The sequence below is a fragment of the Ceratotherium simum genome, chromosome 14 (assembly GCF_057802395.1).
Source record: "Ceratotherium simum simum isolate JZ-2026a chromosome 14, ASM5780239v1, whole genome shotgun sequence".
In the NCBI taxonomy this organism is placed as follows: domain Eukaryota; kingdom Metazoa; phylum Chordata; class Mammalia; order Perissodactyla; family Rhinocerotidae; genus Ceratotherium; species Ceratotherium simum.
In genome coordinates, this window is record NC_141913.1 from 63,753,653 (window position 1) to 63,769,279 (window position 15,627).

Below are 15,627 nucleotides of genomic sequence, written 5' to 3' on the forward strand. Positions count from 1 at the left end.
TGGGCCATGTGCAGAATGGGAAAAGAGTATTGCAGGTAGAGGGAATAGCAGTTGCAAAAGATCTTGGTGTGCTGCTGGAGTGTGTGGATGTGGGGACTGGGTGGAAGGGAGGTCAGAAGAGCGTGGGGGTCAGCTCTTCCAGGGCGCTCAGATTTCATCCTGAGTGGAACAGGGAGCCATGTGTTTGTGTCTGTTGCATATGTCACACGAAGGAGGACCCTGAAGCTTATATTACAGTTTTTAAAAGTTGGTGTGAGAGCCACATAGCCATGGAGAGGGAATACAGATGACTTTTTCTTTTTTCTTTTCTCTCATGTTTCTTCCCCTGGGAGGTAATCTCTATGTTGAATTTGAGATTAAATTGCCATGTATCTCCTAATAATTTGACTACTTGTGTTTGTGTCATTAAAACAATGTGCAGTATTGTTTTGCGTGCTTTAAATATTTTACATAAAGTTAATCTTACTCTCTGTATCCTTTTGCAACATGCTTTTTTGGCTTAATGCTGGTTTATAAAATTGATCCGTGTTGACACATATATAGTTCATTCATTTTCCCTCTCTAAAGTATTCCATTGTATTGATATATCCTAATTGATTTGTCCATCCTCTTGGGCAAGGAGATTTTTAGGTTGTTTCTGATTTTTCACACTTACAGATTTTGCTGTAATGATCAGTCTGATTGTATGTTATTCCTTATGCACATGTGCCAGAAATTCTATAGGCTATATATGCCCTAGAAGTCTCATTTTAAAAAGTTTTTTTTTTTCCCATTTTCTAATAAAAACAGTTTAACGTTACACAAATTTTATAATGTAGAGAAAATACTTGCTGATACTAAATACACAATCATCTTTATGATTTTGATGTGTTTATTTCTAGCCCCTTTGTTCTATTCCTAGCTTTACACGGCTGTATTTACCACTTAAATATTATTTCTATCTTGGATTAGAGTTTAGCTTAAACAGTGGTAGTCTGAGAACACAAATTCTTATTAAAAATCTAAAGTAAAATGTATTCATCTGTGTTTTGCTTTTGCCTTTTGTCCTTATTAACTGATTTAATTAGGTTTTGACCAAAGAAAATGTTCTTTTTAGATGGCTTCTTTATGAAGAATTAACTTGACCTGTTTACAAAATTGGTTATGTTGGCCAGACCTGGAGTGAATGCACACGCGTGCATCGTTTCCTCTACTTTCTGTTTCTTTATGAGCTCTCATTCCCACTTCTAGCTTGAATTCTAAGTCCTTTCACTCGAATTTTCAGGCTCAGGTTTTTTGAAGTACTTTATCATTTTTGTTGACATGTGAGAATTAACTTTATTGTATTTGGATAAGTACCTCAATAAGAATCTACTTCAATATTCATATAAGGGATACTGTTATTCTACTGTGATTGTGGGTTAAGTGTCCCAGAGAGAAGTGAGAAGCCCTTTTTTTCCCATTTGAGTAGTGCGTTAATGTTGCCTTCTGACACACACAGCCACGCTTTCTTCTCTTCTGCTCTGATACCACATTGTAATACCTCAGAATTGATCTGCTTTTTCAAATGGCTTTCTTTTGTTCCTTGGTTTGGCAGCAGCCTCAGCTGATAACTTTTATTAGATAATAAACAATGAAGATTTGTGAGTATCTATGCTTGTACTATTTATATACATTTTAACCTTTGATTTAGCAAAAATCTTGAAAAGTTGATGTGCGTGTTATGCTCACCTTCAAATCAAGAAGAAGGCTTAGGGTGTATGGTTCTTTGGTCCAAACTCACTTCAGAAAACCTTTTAAAAACTTTGAAAATTCAGATACTATATATAGAAGATCTTTTTTATTAAACCAGGCAAAGTTAACAAACCTTTAAACTAAATTTAAATCTAGAATACATATAGGTGTGTTTTTTTTAATCAAAGGAAGTTTTCTTCAACAAGAGTTTCTTTATAAGCTCCTGTGTGTTTACTCTTTCTGTACCCATGTATTTTTAACCTCATTCCTGTGTCCACTGCCTTTAGTAGCATGTGATCTTTATACACACACTTAAGTTTTTGACATCTTTTCTGGCTCCCTAAGGTTCTGTAGGGTTGCTCGAAAAAGGAATCAGTTAGCATTTGCAGATCTTTCCTAGTCAAAACCCTGCCAGTGAAGCATAAAACTGTCTTATAGCTGGTGGTTATAAACTCTCATGTCTGATGTCCACTAGTTTTAAAGAAAACAAGTTCCTTCAAACTTATTGCCTCTGCTCTCTAACTAAAACTGGGATGTTTCTGAACACAGTGATAGCTTAATTAATAAGCTTTCTTTTTCAGTTACTCCTGGCAGTTTTATTTTTTGGCTTCAGTTCTGAACTAATTTCTGTTATATTTTCCCGTATAATAGAAGGGTAAACTGAAGATAAAGTGGTTACATTACTGTGTCCGAATGAAGATTACCTTTCATATCGTTCAGCTTTCAGAACAATTCTTAGAGTTAAAGCTGGTGTAATCAGAGTAACAAACAGATTGCCATGCTTCTGTCAAAATTAATAAGGTGGCATAGATCTATCAGTGCAAAAGATTTTTAGATAAAGAAAACATGGATTTTTAACTCTGCGTTTTCCATATAAAATATATTCCCAGTATCTTAATACATAATTGAAAACCAGGTAGGCTGTATAGATGAGAAATCAGTCTATGAGGACTCTGATGTTCGGGCTGATTTAAAAATACTTCCTTCTGTCCACCTTTTTTGGGGAGTGTCTCTGTGCACGAGAGGTGTAGATGAAGTACCAAAAGGAAAACTCGATTACTTGGAATCCCGCCATCCAGAGACACTGTTAACATGAGCTGTGTGACCTTGTTCTCTTTGTGTCTCAATTTCCTTATCTGTAAATTGGAGCTAGTGGTACACATCTCATAAGGTTTTTGTGATATTTAAAAGGTAACTCATTTAAAATACATAGAAAAGAGCCTGGCATATAATAATCCTTCAAAGGTAAACTAATGTAATGTATCAGTAGAATTTTTCTCCTTTTACGAAAATATATGTTGTTTTGGCACTTATTCCACATGACTCCTGGGTTATCTGGAAAAACAGGAGAAAAGAATTCCACTTTGTGGTACAAGATTTAGTCACTGGCTGTGGACAGGCCACATGAGACATTCCTGTCATCCAGTCTGACTAACAGGCTCGTGTACAAATTCTGTTGTTTCCAGGGTGACTGTATTTCACTGTGACTCTCTTGTTGAGTTTTGGTTTTTCTGGTAGCTGTACTATAGCTTACATCTGTGACTTGGTTGGTGCTGGGATCATGGGAAGGCCCACCTCTTCCTGCAGGAAGACTTGCTTTTCGAAGTCTTCCATAAACCACCGATCTGTTATGATCCAGTTAAGAACTGGAAGATCTAAACTCTAAAGGTAGAGGCCTGTTGATTATAGACTAGTGCTTATGAAGAAAATGATGGTATCATCTTCACCTTTCCTTTAATCTGCTTTGTATTCCTAGGCTGCCCATTGGGTGTTTTCTCAGGATAGATATGCTGGAGGTGGACGTGATGGTGTGGGAGTGACACCTCTTGGCTGTTGCTGATCCTGCACGTCTGTTTTGCATTCAAATAAACCATTAGATTTGGAATATGGCCTAGAGCAGCTTAATATGCCAGCAGTCCTTGCCTGTGACCAGGGCTCTGTTCCCTCTTAGGAGTGTTTAACTCCTGTTTTCAGAAGTTGGGACCTGCCCCCTTTTGGTGCATCTTCTCTAGTATTACTATATTAGAAGTGGGAGCTTATTTTCACTTGAGTTCTTAGAAGCACTAAGAACTAGCACATTTTTGTGGTTTATAATTACTTAATGAATTGGGAGTTAACTTTTGCTGTCTTTAAGCCATAGGTTTAAAGAGTGAAAATTAGATTCACCTGGAGAAGTTAAATACATTTATATGTCCGGGGCCTGTTCCCTGGAGATTAGAGATAATGGTACACGTTTCAGGTAGGGCCTGAGCAAATCTGTGTTGCAGAAAATTTTCCGGGTGATTATGACATGCTCGCCTGATTAAAAACCACTTCTTTGGGGCCGGCCCGGTGTCGCAGCCGTTAAGTGTGCGAGCTCCGCTGCGGCGGCCCAGGGTTCACAGGTTCGGATCCCGGGTGTGCACCGATGCACTGCTTGTCAAGCCATGCTGTGGCGGCGTCCCGTATAAAGTAGAGGAAGATGGGTGCGGATGTTAGCACAGAGCCAATCTTCCTCAGTAAAAAGAGGAGGATTGGCATCGGATGTTAGCTCAGGGCTGATCTTCCTCACACACACACACACACACAAAACCCCACTCCTTTAAAAATACTATCATCAGTATATAAATAACATGTATTTGACAGTCATTCCCTTCTTGTCTCTCAAGGTGAGTCAGTCACAAGTAGAATTTTAAGAAATTACTTATACATCGTGAACATGAGTCTGTGACAGTAAATATTCTCCTGCATGAGACTGCTGCATAGAATTGTATGTATTTTCTGGATTCATAGATGCATATGTTTCGTGTTACTGAAATTGAGTTGTGACTTACAAAGTTTGCATATTTAAAGTGGTATCGCCTTCCTACCCAAGACTATTATTAAATTAGTAATGATGTATTTTAAAATCAACATCATATTTGAATTAAGGAAATACAGTATTTCATCATATGAGTGTGCCATGAATTATTTGTGGACATTCAGGTTATTTCCACTTTTTCCTATTCGATGCTGGGATGCTTGATGTTTTTTCTTTAGGCTAGGTTTCTAGCAGTGAAACTGCTTGGTTAAAGTGTATAAATTTTAAGACTTTTGATAATACTAAATTTCTTAAAACTATTTTTTTTTGGTATCTGCTGCTTTGGCTTTTCATATATATTTCTTCTTTGTCTTACCTTTGCTAACTCTACTTGTAATAAAATGATGAGTTTACATTCAAGGCAAGAGTCCTTCTGTGCCTCCAACTAATAGGCTCTTTGGTGACCACTTTATGTCACTGCTGCTTTGTCACGACGAGGTATCACTTTGGAGAAGCTGGCCCTAAGTCCCTAGAGCGCATACTTCCCTCGAGGATGGGAACGTTTGGTCATAATATAGAAATCTCTCTTGTTGTTAAAATTTTGTACTTTGCACAGCTAATATACTCTTAGGGGTAAAAGACTGAGTGCTTTCTCCCTGAGATCAGGAATAAGATGTCTGCTCCCTCTGCTTCTGTTTAACATTGTGCTGAAGATAAAATGGATAGAGCAGTTAGGCAAGAAAAAGAAATAAACAGCATCTAGATGGAAAGGAAGAAGAAAAGCTACCTATCTCAATTCACAGATGGCATGATACAGGAAAATCTAAGGAGTCCACACACAAAAATATTGGAACTAATAAATGAGTAAAGTTGTAGGATACAAGATAAATATACAAAAATCATTTGTATTTTTATATACCAGCAATGACCCTCTGAAAATGAAATTAGGATAACAGTTCTGTTTATAATAGCATCAAAAAGAAAAAAATAGGAATGTATTTAGCTCAAGTGCAAGATTGTGTACTAAAAACTATAAAACATTTTTGAAAAAAATTAAAAGCTAAATAGAAAGTTGTCCCATGTTCAAGAATTGAAAGACTTAGTATTGTTATAATGGCAGTACTCTCCAAATTGATCTACAGATTCAGTGCGATCCCTATCAAAATTCCAGCTAAGTTTTTGCAGAAATTGGCAAGCTGATCCCAAAATTCATAAGAAAATGCAAGGATCCCAAGTAGCCAGTACAACCCAGGAGAGTAGATCAAAGTTGGAGAACTCATACTTTCCTATTTCAAAACGTATTACAAAGCTATGGTAATCAAGATAGTGTGGTGCTGGCAGAAGGACAGATATATAGATCAAGGGATACAATGGAGAGTCCAGAAATAAACCTATACATTTACGACAAATTGATTTCCAGCAAGGGTACCAAGACAGTTCAGTGGAGAAATAAGTGTCTTTTCAACAAATGATGCTGAGACCACTGGATAGCCACATGCAAAAGAATGAAGGTGGACCCCCTCTAACACCATAGACAAAGAGTAACTCAAAATGAATCATAGACCTAAATGAAAGAGCTAGAACTGTAAGACTCCTAGGAGAAAATGTAGAGGTAAGTCTTTGTGATCTTGGACACCAAAAAACCCAAGTGACAGACAAAAAAATTAAAGTAAATTTGACTTCATCAAAATTAAAATTTTCTGTGCATCAGAAGACAGACACCATCAAGAAAGTAAAGTAAGCTAGAATGGGAGAAAATATTTGTAAAATGGTATTTGTAAATCACATATCTGACGAGGTATTTGTATCCAGAATAATATAAAGAACTCTTAGAACTTATAAGCACATGTAAAGTGATGTGACCGCTTTGGAAAACAGTTTGACTGTTCGTCAAAATGCTAAACATAGAGTTCCTGTATCACCCTGAATAGGCACATCCTTAGAGACAGAAAGTAGATGAGTGGTTGCCAGGAGCTGGCAGCAGGAGGGAAGGGGAGGTGACTGCTGTTGGATATGGGGTTTCTTTTTGGGGTGATGAAAATCTTCTAAAATTAGATAGTGATGATGGTGGTGCAGCTCTGTGAATGTACTAAGAAAATGAATTGTATACTTTCAGAGGGTTAATTTTATGGCATGTGAATTATAGCTCAACAAAACTGTTATTTAAAAGAAAAGAAAATATGTGCTGAAGGACCTAGGTGAGGGTCAAACTCTGCCCTCAGCAGTTATGTTTGGGGGCTATGGCAGATATGGGCACATACTGTGCCCACCTTCCTCTTTGCAAATGGGGCACGCCACCAACTGTGATTCTCTTCAATGGTTCCAAGAGTGGCTTTAGAATACTTTTCAAAATAGTACTTTTCACAACCACTGGAAGTATATTGGCAAAGACCAGATGGGATACCTCCTGGTGTTTCAGGAGACTACTGATAATTCCCTGGTGTTGGAGGATAAAGCATCATTGAGTGGGTGCTGAGGCTAGAGAGCCATCCTTTCTTAAGGTTGTACTTTAGTGAAAGGAGTGTCAGCAATGAGGAGCTATCGAAGATTTCGGGCAGTAAATTGCTAGCACTCATCTCTGGAGGAGGATTTTACCACGTATTTTTCAAATTTGTACTGTAGAAGACACTTTGGTAACTGTGTGGAAGGATGATTTGGGGGGGAATGAGGCTGGAGGCAGGAGACCAATGCCGTAATGATGATGTAGGTGAGAACTGAGGAGGGCCTGAGCCAGGCTCACGTGTCAGTGGTGAGAATGGTCCAGGCTCGAGTTTGGGAAGCACAGTCAGCAGTTGGTGATCAGTGATGAAACTGAGGGCAAGAGAAGACTCATGACATTATTTATGAGTGATGGCTATACCATGAAAGTCAAGACTGTGATCACTAATGAGGGAATGGAGGACTGGGCTTTGTGGACTGAGGCTTGAGCCCTGCACCAGCACTCAGGGGTGACTGCATAAAGAGGAGTGCATTTCAATAAATATGAGAAACATTTTCTCTGGTGGCCCGTTTAATTTAGCCTATTAGTTATACAGAAAAAAAAATAGAAGAAAAGATTATTGTCCTTTCAGGGGAAATTCATCCAATGTTGTGTTATTTAAAAAGTAGACTGGAGCACATCTGTCAGTAATATGAAGCCTACTGAAGAGGTCTTTATTTCATCATAAGGAGATTGACTTGAAGAATGGTCATGTGATATGTGTTAGAAACTATGGATACAGCGTTTAGAAAAGATGGATGTTAGCCACGTTAGTAGTGTACTAGACTTTACCATAGATAACAAGTACATAAAAATTCTATTTAGATGGCATCAAATTAATCTATTCAGGTTTTTACTTAAAAAATGAGAGAAAGAAAGCATTATGACTATGCCTGTGTTCTCAAATACAGTTGCATGATTTGCACTATGCAAGAAAATTGGTCAGATTTGAGTATCATATCTGGGAATTGTTTTATATTCCTAAGTAGTTTTATTCTATCGGAAAGATGTAAGTGCAGAAATTATATGTCAGTCTTTGTTAATTTGGTATTTGAATGCCTGAGTGTTCTAAATATAATTCATGGGTTTATTGAAGACTATTAATTTCTTTTTCTTTGGATTACTAGGTATTTTCTGAAGTTTAGCTTGAAGTACATATTATGTTGTGAATTCAAAAAATTTTCTTTGGTATAGTAAGAATTGTAAATCTTTTACTATGTATTATATTCTTTTTGTAGTGTTTCATTGTTACTTTTTGTCTCTTTGTTTTCATTTATTTTGTGTTGGAGAAGTAATATAAATTGAGGGGGGAAATAAAACTAAATAGTAAAAGAATTTTCCCTTATTTTTTTGTTAAAGTCCAGTTTTCTTAAGTACCTTATTTTTTGTTTTATAGGGATTTGTCTTGGCTGTTACTATCACGAGGGAAGCAATTGATGAATTTCGGCGTTTTCAGCGAGACAAGGAAGTGAATTCACAGCTGTACAGCAAGCTTACAGTAAGAGGTTAGTAAGACACTTTATTTCATTTTTTTTTGCTTGAGGAAGATGGTCCCAGAGCTAACATCTGTGCCAGTCTTCCTCTACTTTCTATATGGGTTGCCACCACAGCATGGCTTTAAGAGCAGTGCATAGGTCCGCGCCTGGGATCTGAACCTGCGGACCCTTGGCCGCCAAAGCAGAGTGCGTGAACCCAACCACTAAGCCGTTGGGCTGGCCCCAGCAAGACACTTTTAATCCAGTTTACTATTTGTTTAATGTAATCATCATTTTAGAATTAATATAAATGAAAGAAAATGTCTTAATTCTGTTACTGAAAATAGTGTGTGATGGCATTTGGTATCTAATTAATTTTCTCTTAATAATATAGTGCATACAGTTTCAGGGTATATTTTTATTCATTCTCTAGATGCTTGGATGTATGTGTGTGTATACATACACTTAAACGCATGCACGTACACATGCATCTACATGAATATGTATATGAATAACACATGCGTATATATATGAATAATTATATAATATGCTCTGTTACAGTTTGTATATAATACCTGTGTGCTTAGACACCTGTGAAACCCAAGCGGTGTACACACGTTTTCTGTGAGGCATAATATCACCTTATCTAAAATATCTCTTTGGGTTATATTTTAAACACAGTCATGAAGATTAGACATCTTGTCCCATGGCCTTAAACTATACTTAAGTGAAAGGACTGAGCACCTAAAATAAATACCATGACCAGATTGGTAACTGATGGGTGCCTGTTTTCTCCTTAACCTTCATTAAGGGCTTTAACCCTTGCTTAATTTATGCTTTTAAAGAGCTTGTTTATTTGGTTTTTCAATCTGTGGTAGAAAAGAAGCAATGTATTAGGAAGAGATTGGGTGAAGCTTTTATGAATAGGCATGTGACAGTAGAAGAGTGACAATGAAACCTTGACAGTGAGAGAAGACATTGAAAAACTAAATGGATATTCATAATGACCTCAAAGTCTGTTTAAAAATGAAGAAGTTTAGACTGGATTTTGTCTCTTCTGTTTATAGATGGACATTATTTATTTTAGTGAATTATGTATTTTAAATAATCCTGTCCAAAATAATTTTTTTTTTTTTAACAGCTTATTGAGATATATTTCATATAACATAAAATTTGTCCATTTAAAGTATACAGTTCAGTGGTTTTTGGTATATTCACAGAGTTATGAAACCATCACCACTATCTAATTTTGGAACATTTTTAACATTCTAAAAAGAACGTCTGAATATATTAGCAGTTATTCCTCATTCTTGCCCCTTTCCTACCCTGCTCCAGACCTAGGCAACCACTGATCTACTTTCTGTCTCTATGGATTTGCCTCTTCTGAACATTTCACATAAATAAAATCATGCAGTATGTGGTCTCTTGTTATTGGCTTCTTTGACTTAGCATAATGTTAGCAAGATGCATCCATGTTGTAGTATGTATCAGTACTTATTTCTTTTTGTTGCCAAATAATATTCCACTTTTCAAATACTGCATTTTGTTTTTTACCCATTCATCAGTGGATGCACATATGGGTTGTTTCCACTTTTAGGTTGTAAATATTGCTGCTGTGAACATTTGTGTACAAGTTTTTGTGTAAACATTGTTTTCATTTCTTTTGTTTATGTACCCAGGAGTGAAATTGCTGGATTATATGATAACTCTGTTTTTGAGGAACTGCAAAACTATTTTCCTATTTGGCTACAGCATTTTACATTCTCACCAGCAATGTGTGAGGGTTCTAATTTCTCCGCATCTTCACCAACACTTGTTATTGTCTGTCTTTTTGACTGTAGCTATCCTAGTGGGTGTGAAGTAGTATCTCACTGTGGTTTTGATTTGTATTTCCCTAATGACTAAAGATGTTGAACATCTTTTCATGGTTTATTGGACTTTTGTTTGTCTTCTTTGGAGAAATGTTTATTCATATTTTTTACCTGCATTTTAACTGGGTTGTTTGTTGTTTTAATTGTTGAGTTGTAAGAGTTCTTTGTATATTCTAGATTTCAGTCTGTTATCAGATATATAATTTGGAAATATTTTGTCTCATTCTGTGGGTTATATTTTCTCTTTCTTGATGGTGTCCTCTGATGCACATAAGTTTTTAATTTTCATTCGGTCCAACTCATCTATTTTTACTTTTGTTGCTTGTGTTTTGGGGTTGTAGCTAAGAAACAATTTACCACCGAAGGTTATGAAGATTTACTTCTATCTTTTCTTCTAGGAGTTTTATAGTTTTAGCTCTTACATTCAGGTCTATGAATCATTTTCATTTCATATTTTGTTTATGGTGTGTGATACGGGTCTACATTCTTTTGCATGTGAATATTATGTTGTCCCACTACCATGTATTGAAAAGTCTGTTCTTTCTCGATTGAATTGCAAGATTAATTGTGAAAAAAGCTTTGATGCTTAAAGTAGTGACATCGTAGAGGAAAGGCGTACTATAGAAAAGAAGGTAAGCTCTAGTTTTGGGAAAAAGAATCCCCAGAATGGCCAGATAAATTAGGTGTTAACTTTGGTTTGTCTTTTTTAGACTATACTGTGGATCCTGGCTTATTTTTTAAATTGTTTTATTGTAGCATTTGGGATGAGCAGAGATTTGTTTTTGTATATTAATTATATTATTCAAAAATAAATGGTATGGTGATGTTAGTGAAAATGGCAGAGTAGGCAGCTACACGTGCCCTTCCTTCCACAGAAGCATTGAAAAATCAAGCAGAAACTGTCAGAATTAACTTCATCAGAACTCTGAAAAATAGTCAGAGAGTTACAGCACCCAAGTGATTGTTGAATCCGGGAAAAGGCAACCTAAAAACAGTGGGAAAGCTCTTTGCTGTTTGCACGTGTCCTTGCTCCACTTGGTGCCCATCCTGCTGCCTGTCTTGAAGACAGCAGCCCACGTTCCATATTTTGGACTCCAGAGCCTGGCTCTGAAGGGGGTGGAGCAGGACTTATTTGTAAATAATTGTGTTTGTGTGTTTAACTTATCTGGGGGCTACTTGAAGGAGTGACCCAAGATGCTCATCTTTCTTTCACCTCACTTGGAACTTAGGGCGGAAAAGCGAAAAAGCAGCAGGCATTTCTTAAGCATACATAAGGCTAAGGAAACGTTGTAGTAGCCTGGGGCAAAAGATTACAGTTGAGATATACAATAGAGTGTCAAATGCCAGGCAGAAAAAGTTGGGGAGAGAATTTCTTTGGAAAATTAGGACATTCAAAAGTGCCCGTGTTTACTGGGGAATTTTGAAAGTCACAATCAAGGCTAGTGCAAGCTCAGAAAAGACTTAAGAAGAACTTTTGCTTCTGGTCAGTCTCTAGGCTTAGCACAAGCAGAAGTGAAGGCTGAGGTAGAGTTGTAGACACCTGGCTAAGTGATGGAGTCTCCAGCCATAGAGCCATTCTGCGAAGACTGGGAGAGGCGGTTCTTCCTCCCCCCTTCCCTCCCTCCCTCTCTCTCTCCCTCTTTCTCTCTCTCTCCCCCTCTCTCCTCCCTCCTTCCGTCTCTCCCTCTCTTCCTCTCTCCCTCCCTCTCTTCCTCCCTTCTTTCCTTTCTCTCTTTCTCCTCATATGCTGGGAAATCCCTTTCAAACACTGGCTGAACACAGGCTAAAGTGAGAAAGACTTCAAAGACCATGCATGACAAAGAATACACACTTTACACACATAGTTTAGAAAAGTCACTATATATACATGGCTGTAGCTTATACCAAGTAACAAAACAAACCCAGAAGATGGGGAAATATCTGATTTCCCGACTTATCAGATATTAATACTCAGAATGTCCAGTTTTCCACAAAAAATTATGAAGCATGCCAAGAAACAAAGTGTGGCCCATTCGCAGAAGAAATTAACAAAAACTGTCTCTGATGAAGCCCAGTCATTGGACTTACTAGACAAAAACTAAATCAGCTGACTTAAGTATGCTCAAGGAGCTAAAGCAAACAGTGGAAAAATTGCTAAAAGATATCAGGAGAATTTATGTGTTAATAGTAAAGGTATAGAAATCATTTAAAAAAAAAAAAGAAGCAAAAAGCTTCTTTTTCTGGAGCTGAAAAATACAATAAGTGAAAAACTTACTAGAGAGTTTCAATAGGAGATTTGAGCAGCAGAAGAAAGAATTAGTTACCTTGAACCTAGGTCACTTGAAATTATTCAGTCTGAGGAACAGAAAGAAGAATGAAGAAAAATAAAAAGATCCTAACAAGCTTGTGGGGCAGCATCAAGTGTACTAATGTACACATAATGGGAATCCTAGGAGGAGAGGAGAGAGAGGGCAGAGAGAATATTTGGAGGAATAGTGGCCATTAATGTCCCAAATTCGATGAAAGACATGAATCTACACATTCAGGAAATTCAGTGAGCTCCTGGAAGGACAAATGCAAAGAGGTCCACACTGAGACGCACTGTAATCCAACGCTTGAAACCCAAGCACCAAGAGAGCATTCTGAGAGCAGCAGGAGAAAAGCGACTCATCACATCCAGGGAACATTCAGTCAGAAACCTTGTGGGTTAGGAGGAAGTGGGGTGACGTTTTTAAAATGGTAAATGAAAAAAACTGTCAAGCAAGAATTCTCTATCTAGAAAAGTGTCATTCAAAAATGAAAGAGAAATTAATACATTCCCAGATAAATTTAGAATTGAAAACAGGGACTCAAGCAAATACACATACACCCATGTTCATTGCAGCACTATTTGCAATTGCCAGAAGGTGATAACAACCCAAGTGTCCCTCAGTGGATGGATGGATAAACAAATTATGGTATATTCATACATTTGAATATTATTCAACTGTAAAAATTAATGAAATACTGATACAAGATACAGCATGGATGAACTCTGAAAATATTATGCAACGTGAGAGAAGCCAGACACAAAAGGTCGTATATTTTATGATTTCATTTCTCTGGAATATGCAGAATAAATTAATAGAGATAGAATACAGATTGTGGTTGCTATGATCTGGGGAAGTAGAGAATGGGGAGAACTGCTTAATGGGTATGAGGTTTCCTTTTGTGGTGATGAAAATGTTTTGGAACTTGATTAGAGTTGGTTGCACAATATTGTGAGTGTACCTAATGTCCCTGAATTATTCACTTTAAAAAGGCTGATTTTATGTTATGTCAGTTTCACCTAAAAATAGTATAAAATGTTGAGGAAGACATACTAATATTAATGTCTTTTACACCTGTGTGATATTTGAAATACTTTAAAATAATACTTTTGTATTATTAAATATTTAAAGTATTTTTAAATACTTTAAAAATAATTTAATTAGGTTTATTTTAAATACAAATGGAAATTTACCTTTTATTACAAAATTGGTCATCATTGCTGGTGATTTAAGAAATGGACGTTTTACATGTAGATGATAATGATAGCTATTTTTTGACTTCTTTGTGTCAGATAACATTCATAATATTCATTTATGTAACTATCATACAAGGTAGGTTGGTATTATTATCTCCAAGTTACAGATGAGAAACCTGAGGCTCCTGCTAAATAATTTGCCCTAAATCACTGTAGTTTTTGGTAGAGTTTGTATGTGACCCTGGACCATTCTGCCAATCCAGTGTTCTTTCAACTGTGGCACATTGCTTCGTGGCTGGTTATTCTAATGCAAATGATTGATAAGTAAAATCTAGAATATAAACAGTGCATGTTTATGCTTATTATTGGGCATAGTTTAAAATTTATTTTCTTTTTCTTTTTTTAAGATTTTATTTATTTATTTATTTTCCCCCCAAAGCCCCAGTAGATTGTTGTATGTTATAGCTGCACATCCTTCTAGTTGCTGTATGTGGGATGCAGCCTCAGCATGGCCGGAGAAGCGGTGCATCGGTGCGCACCCGGGATCCGAACCCAGGCCACTAGCAGTGGAGCGCGTGCACTTAACTGCTAAGCCACAGGGCCGGCCCCTAAAATTTATTTTCTTATCAAGAATATTTGCTGCTCATCTCCTTAATTTCCAGTATTTCACTGTTATCTATTCTTTGAATGGCATTGGTGGCTACTTACTTATGTGATTTACTGTGGTTTGTTGTATCATATTTACAGCATTTGAACTTTTTATATTTGGAGTTCTCAAGCACATTCTTGTAGAAATACACTGGAAACGTTCTTTGTTGTTATTTTTTTCTTTTGAAAAGGAAAGCCACTTCCACTTTTAAATATGCTAATATCTTAAAGGTGCTGCGTTTGGAAGCAGAGGATATTTTAACAGCATATGATCTCAGTCAACACTGGAGGATTTTTAGTTAGCTCTTTGTTTTATTGCCTCATAAGTTGCTCTTCTTGTGTGGGAATTTTCCATACCCATTGCTGCTACTTGCCTTTCTTTCTCCTTGTTTTTGACTGCTTTTATTAGTTATTACTATGTTCTAATGGATAGCATCAGAGGTAGGGTCAAGGAGGAGAAGATAAAATAGATTTTCCTGGCTTGTTGGCAGCTTTTGCAAAAATTCCTGGTGAACAGGAGTTTGAATTGTGTGGCCATTCTACTTTCAGATTCTTGGAATCAATGCCACTTTTTTTCCTATTGCTAGGGAGGGGTGTGTAAATTGTATATCTTGATTGTAATCATCTGGTTGGCTAGTTCACAGTTCAGTTCTACAAATATTTACTGAGTACCCACTGTGTGTAGGCACCATGATAACCTTATGAGATTCACACGTAAGTCGTGAACGATGCTTTTTAAAGAGTTTATGCAGTATTCTAGCAGGTAGGATAAATTCAGAGGTTTTTGTTTATCTGTTTTTGTTTTAATCAGCCACCACATCTCAGCAGGGCTAAGTCATATCAACCACTGTTAGTGTATATTCCAAATTTAAACCTAAAGGTAACGTGAAATTTTATATTTAGAAATGGAACTTGAATTAATTCTGTGCTGTTGTTCCTTCATACAGCTTGTGATGCTTGTTTTCCAGTATATCTTAGCTATTTCTTTTAATACTTCCGGCATTTTGTTGTTTAACAAGTATTCAAACATATGAGAGAAGCGTGTCTGTCGTCTTTGAACCTTATGTAAATTGCTTGTGTGTATGTGTGTGTGAATGTGAGAGAGAATATTTACATATTTACATATTTCTTGTGTTCCAGTTTCCTTGCCAAAAAGGAACCATATCTGTGTAGAGTAG

General features: G+C 36.7%; 1 protein-coding gene across 11 annotated transcripts in view; it reads left to right on the forward strand.

Annotated features, from left to right (window-relative positions):
- ATP9B (ATPase phospholipid transporting 9B) overlaps positions 1 to 15,627 on the forward strand; it is a 280,439-nt gene that overhangs the window by 44,237 nt on the left and 220,575 nt on the right. For all 11 annotated transcript variants that reach the window (XR_015554337.1, XR_015554338.1, XM_087439362.1 and 8 more), the window contains one exon: positions 8,368 to 8,476. Coding sequence is in view for 9 of the 11 variants with exons in the window: in XM_087439362.1 (XP_087295488.1) it covers positions 8,368 to 8,476 (109 nt within the window). In the remaining 2 variants the exon portion in view is untranslated. The remainder of the gene's footprint in view (positions 1 to 8,367; positions 8,477 to 15,627) is intronic.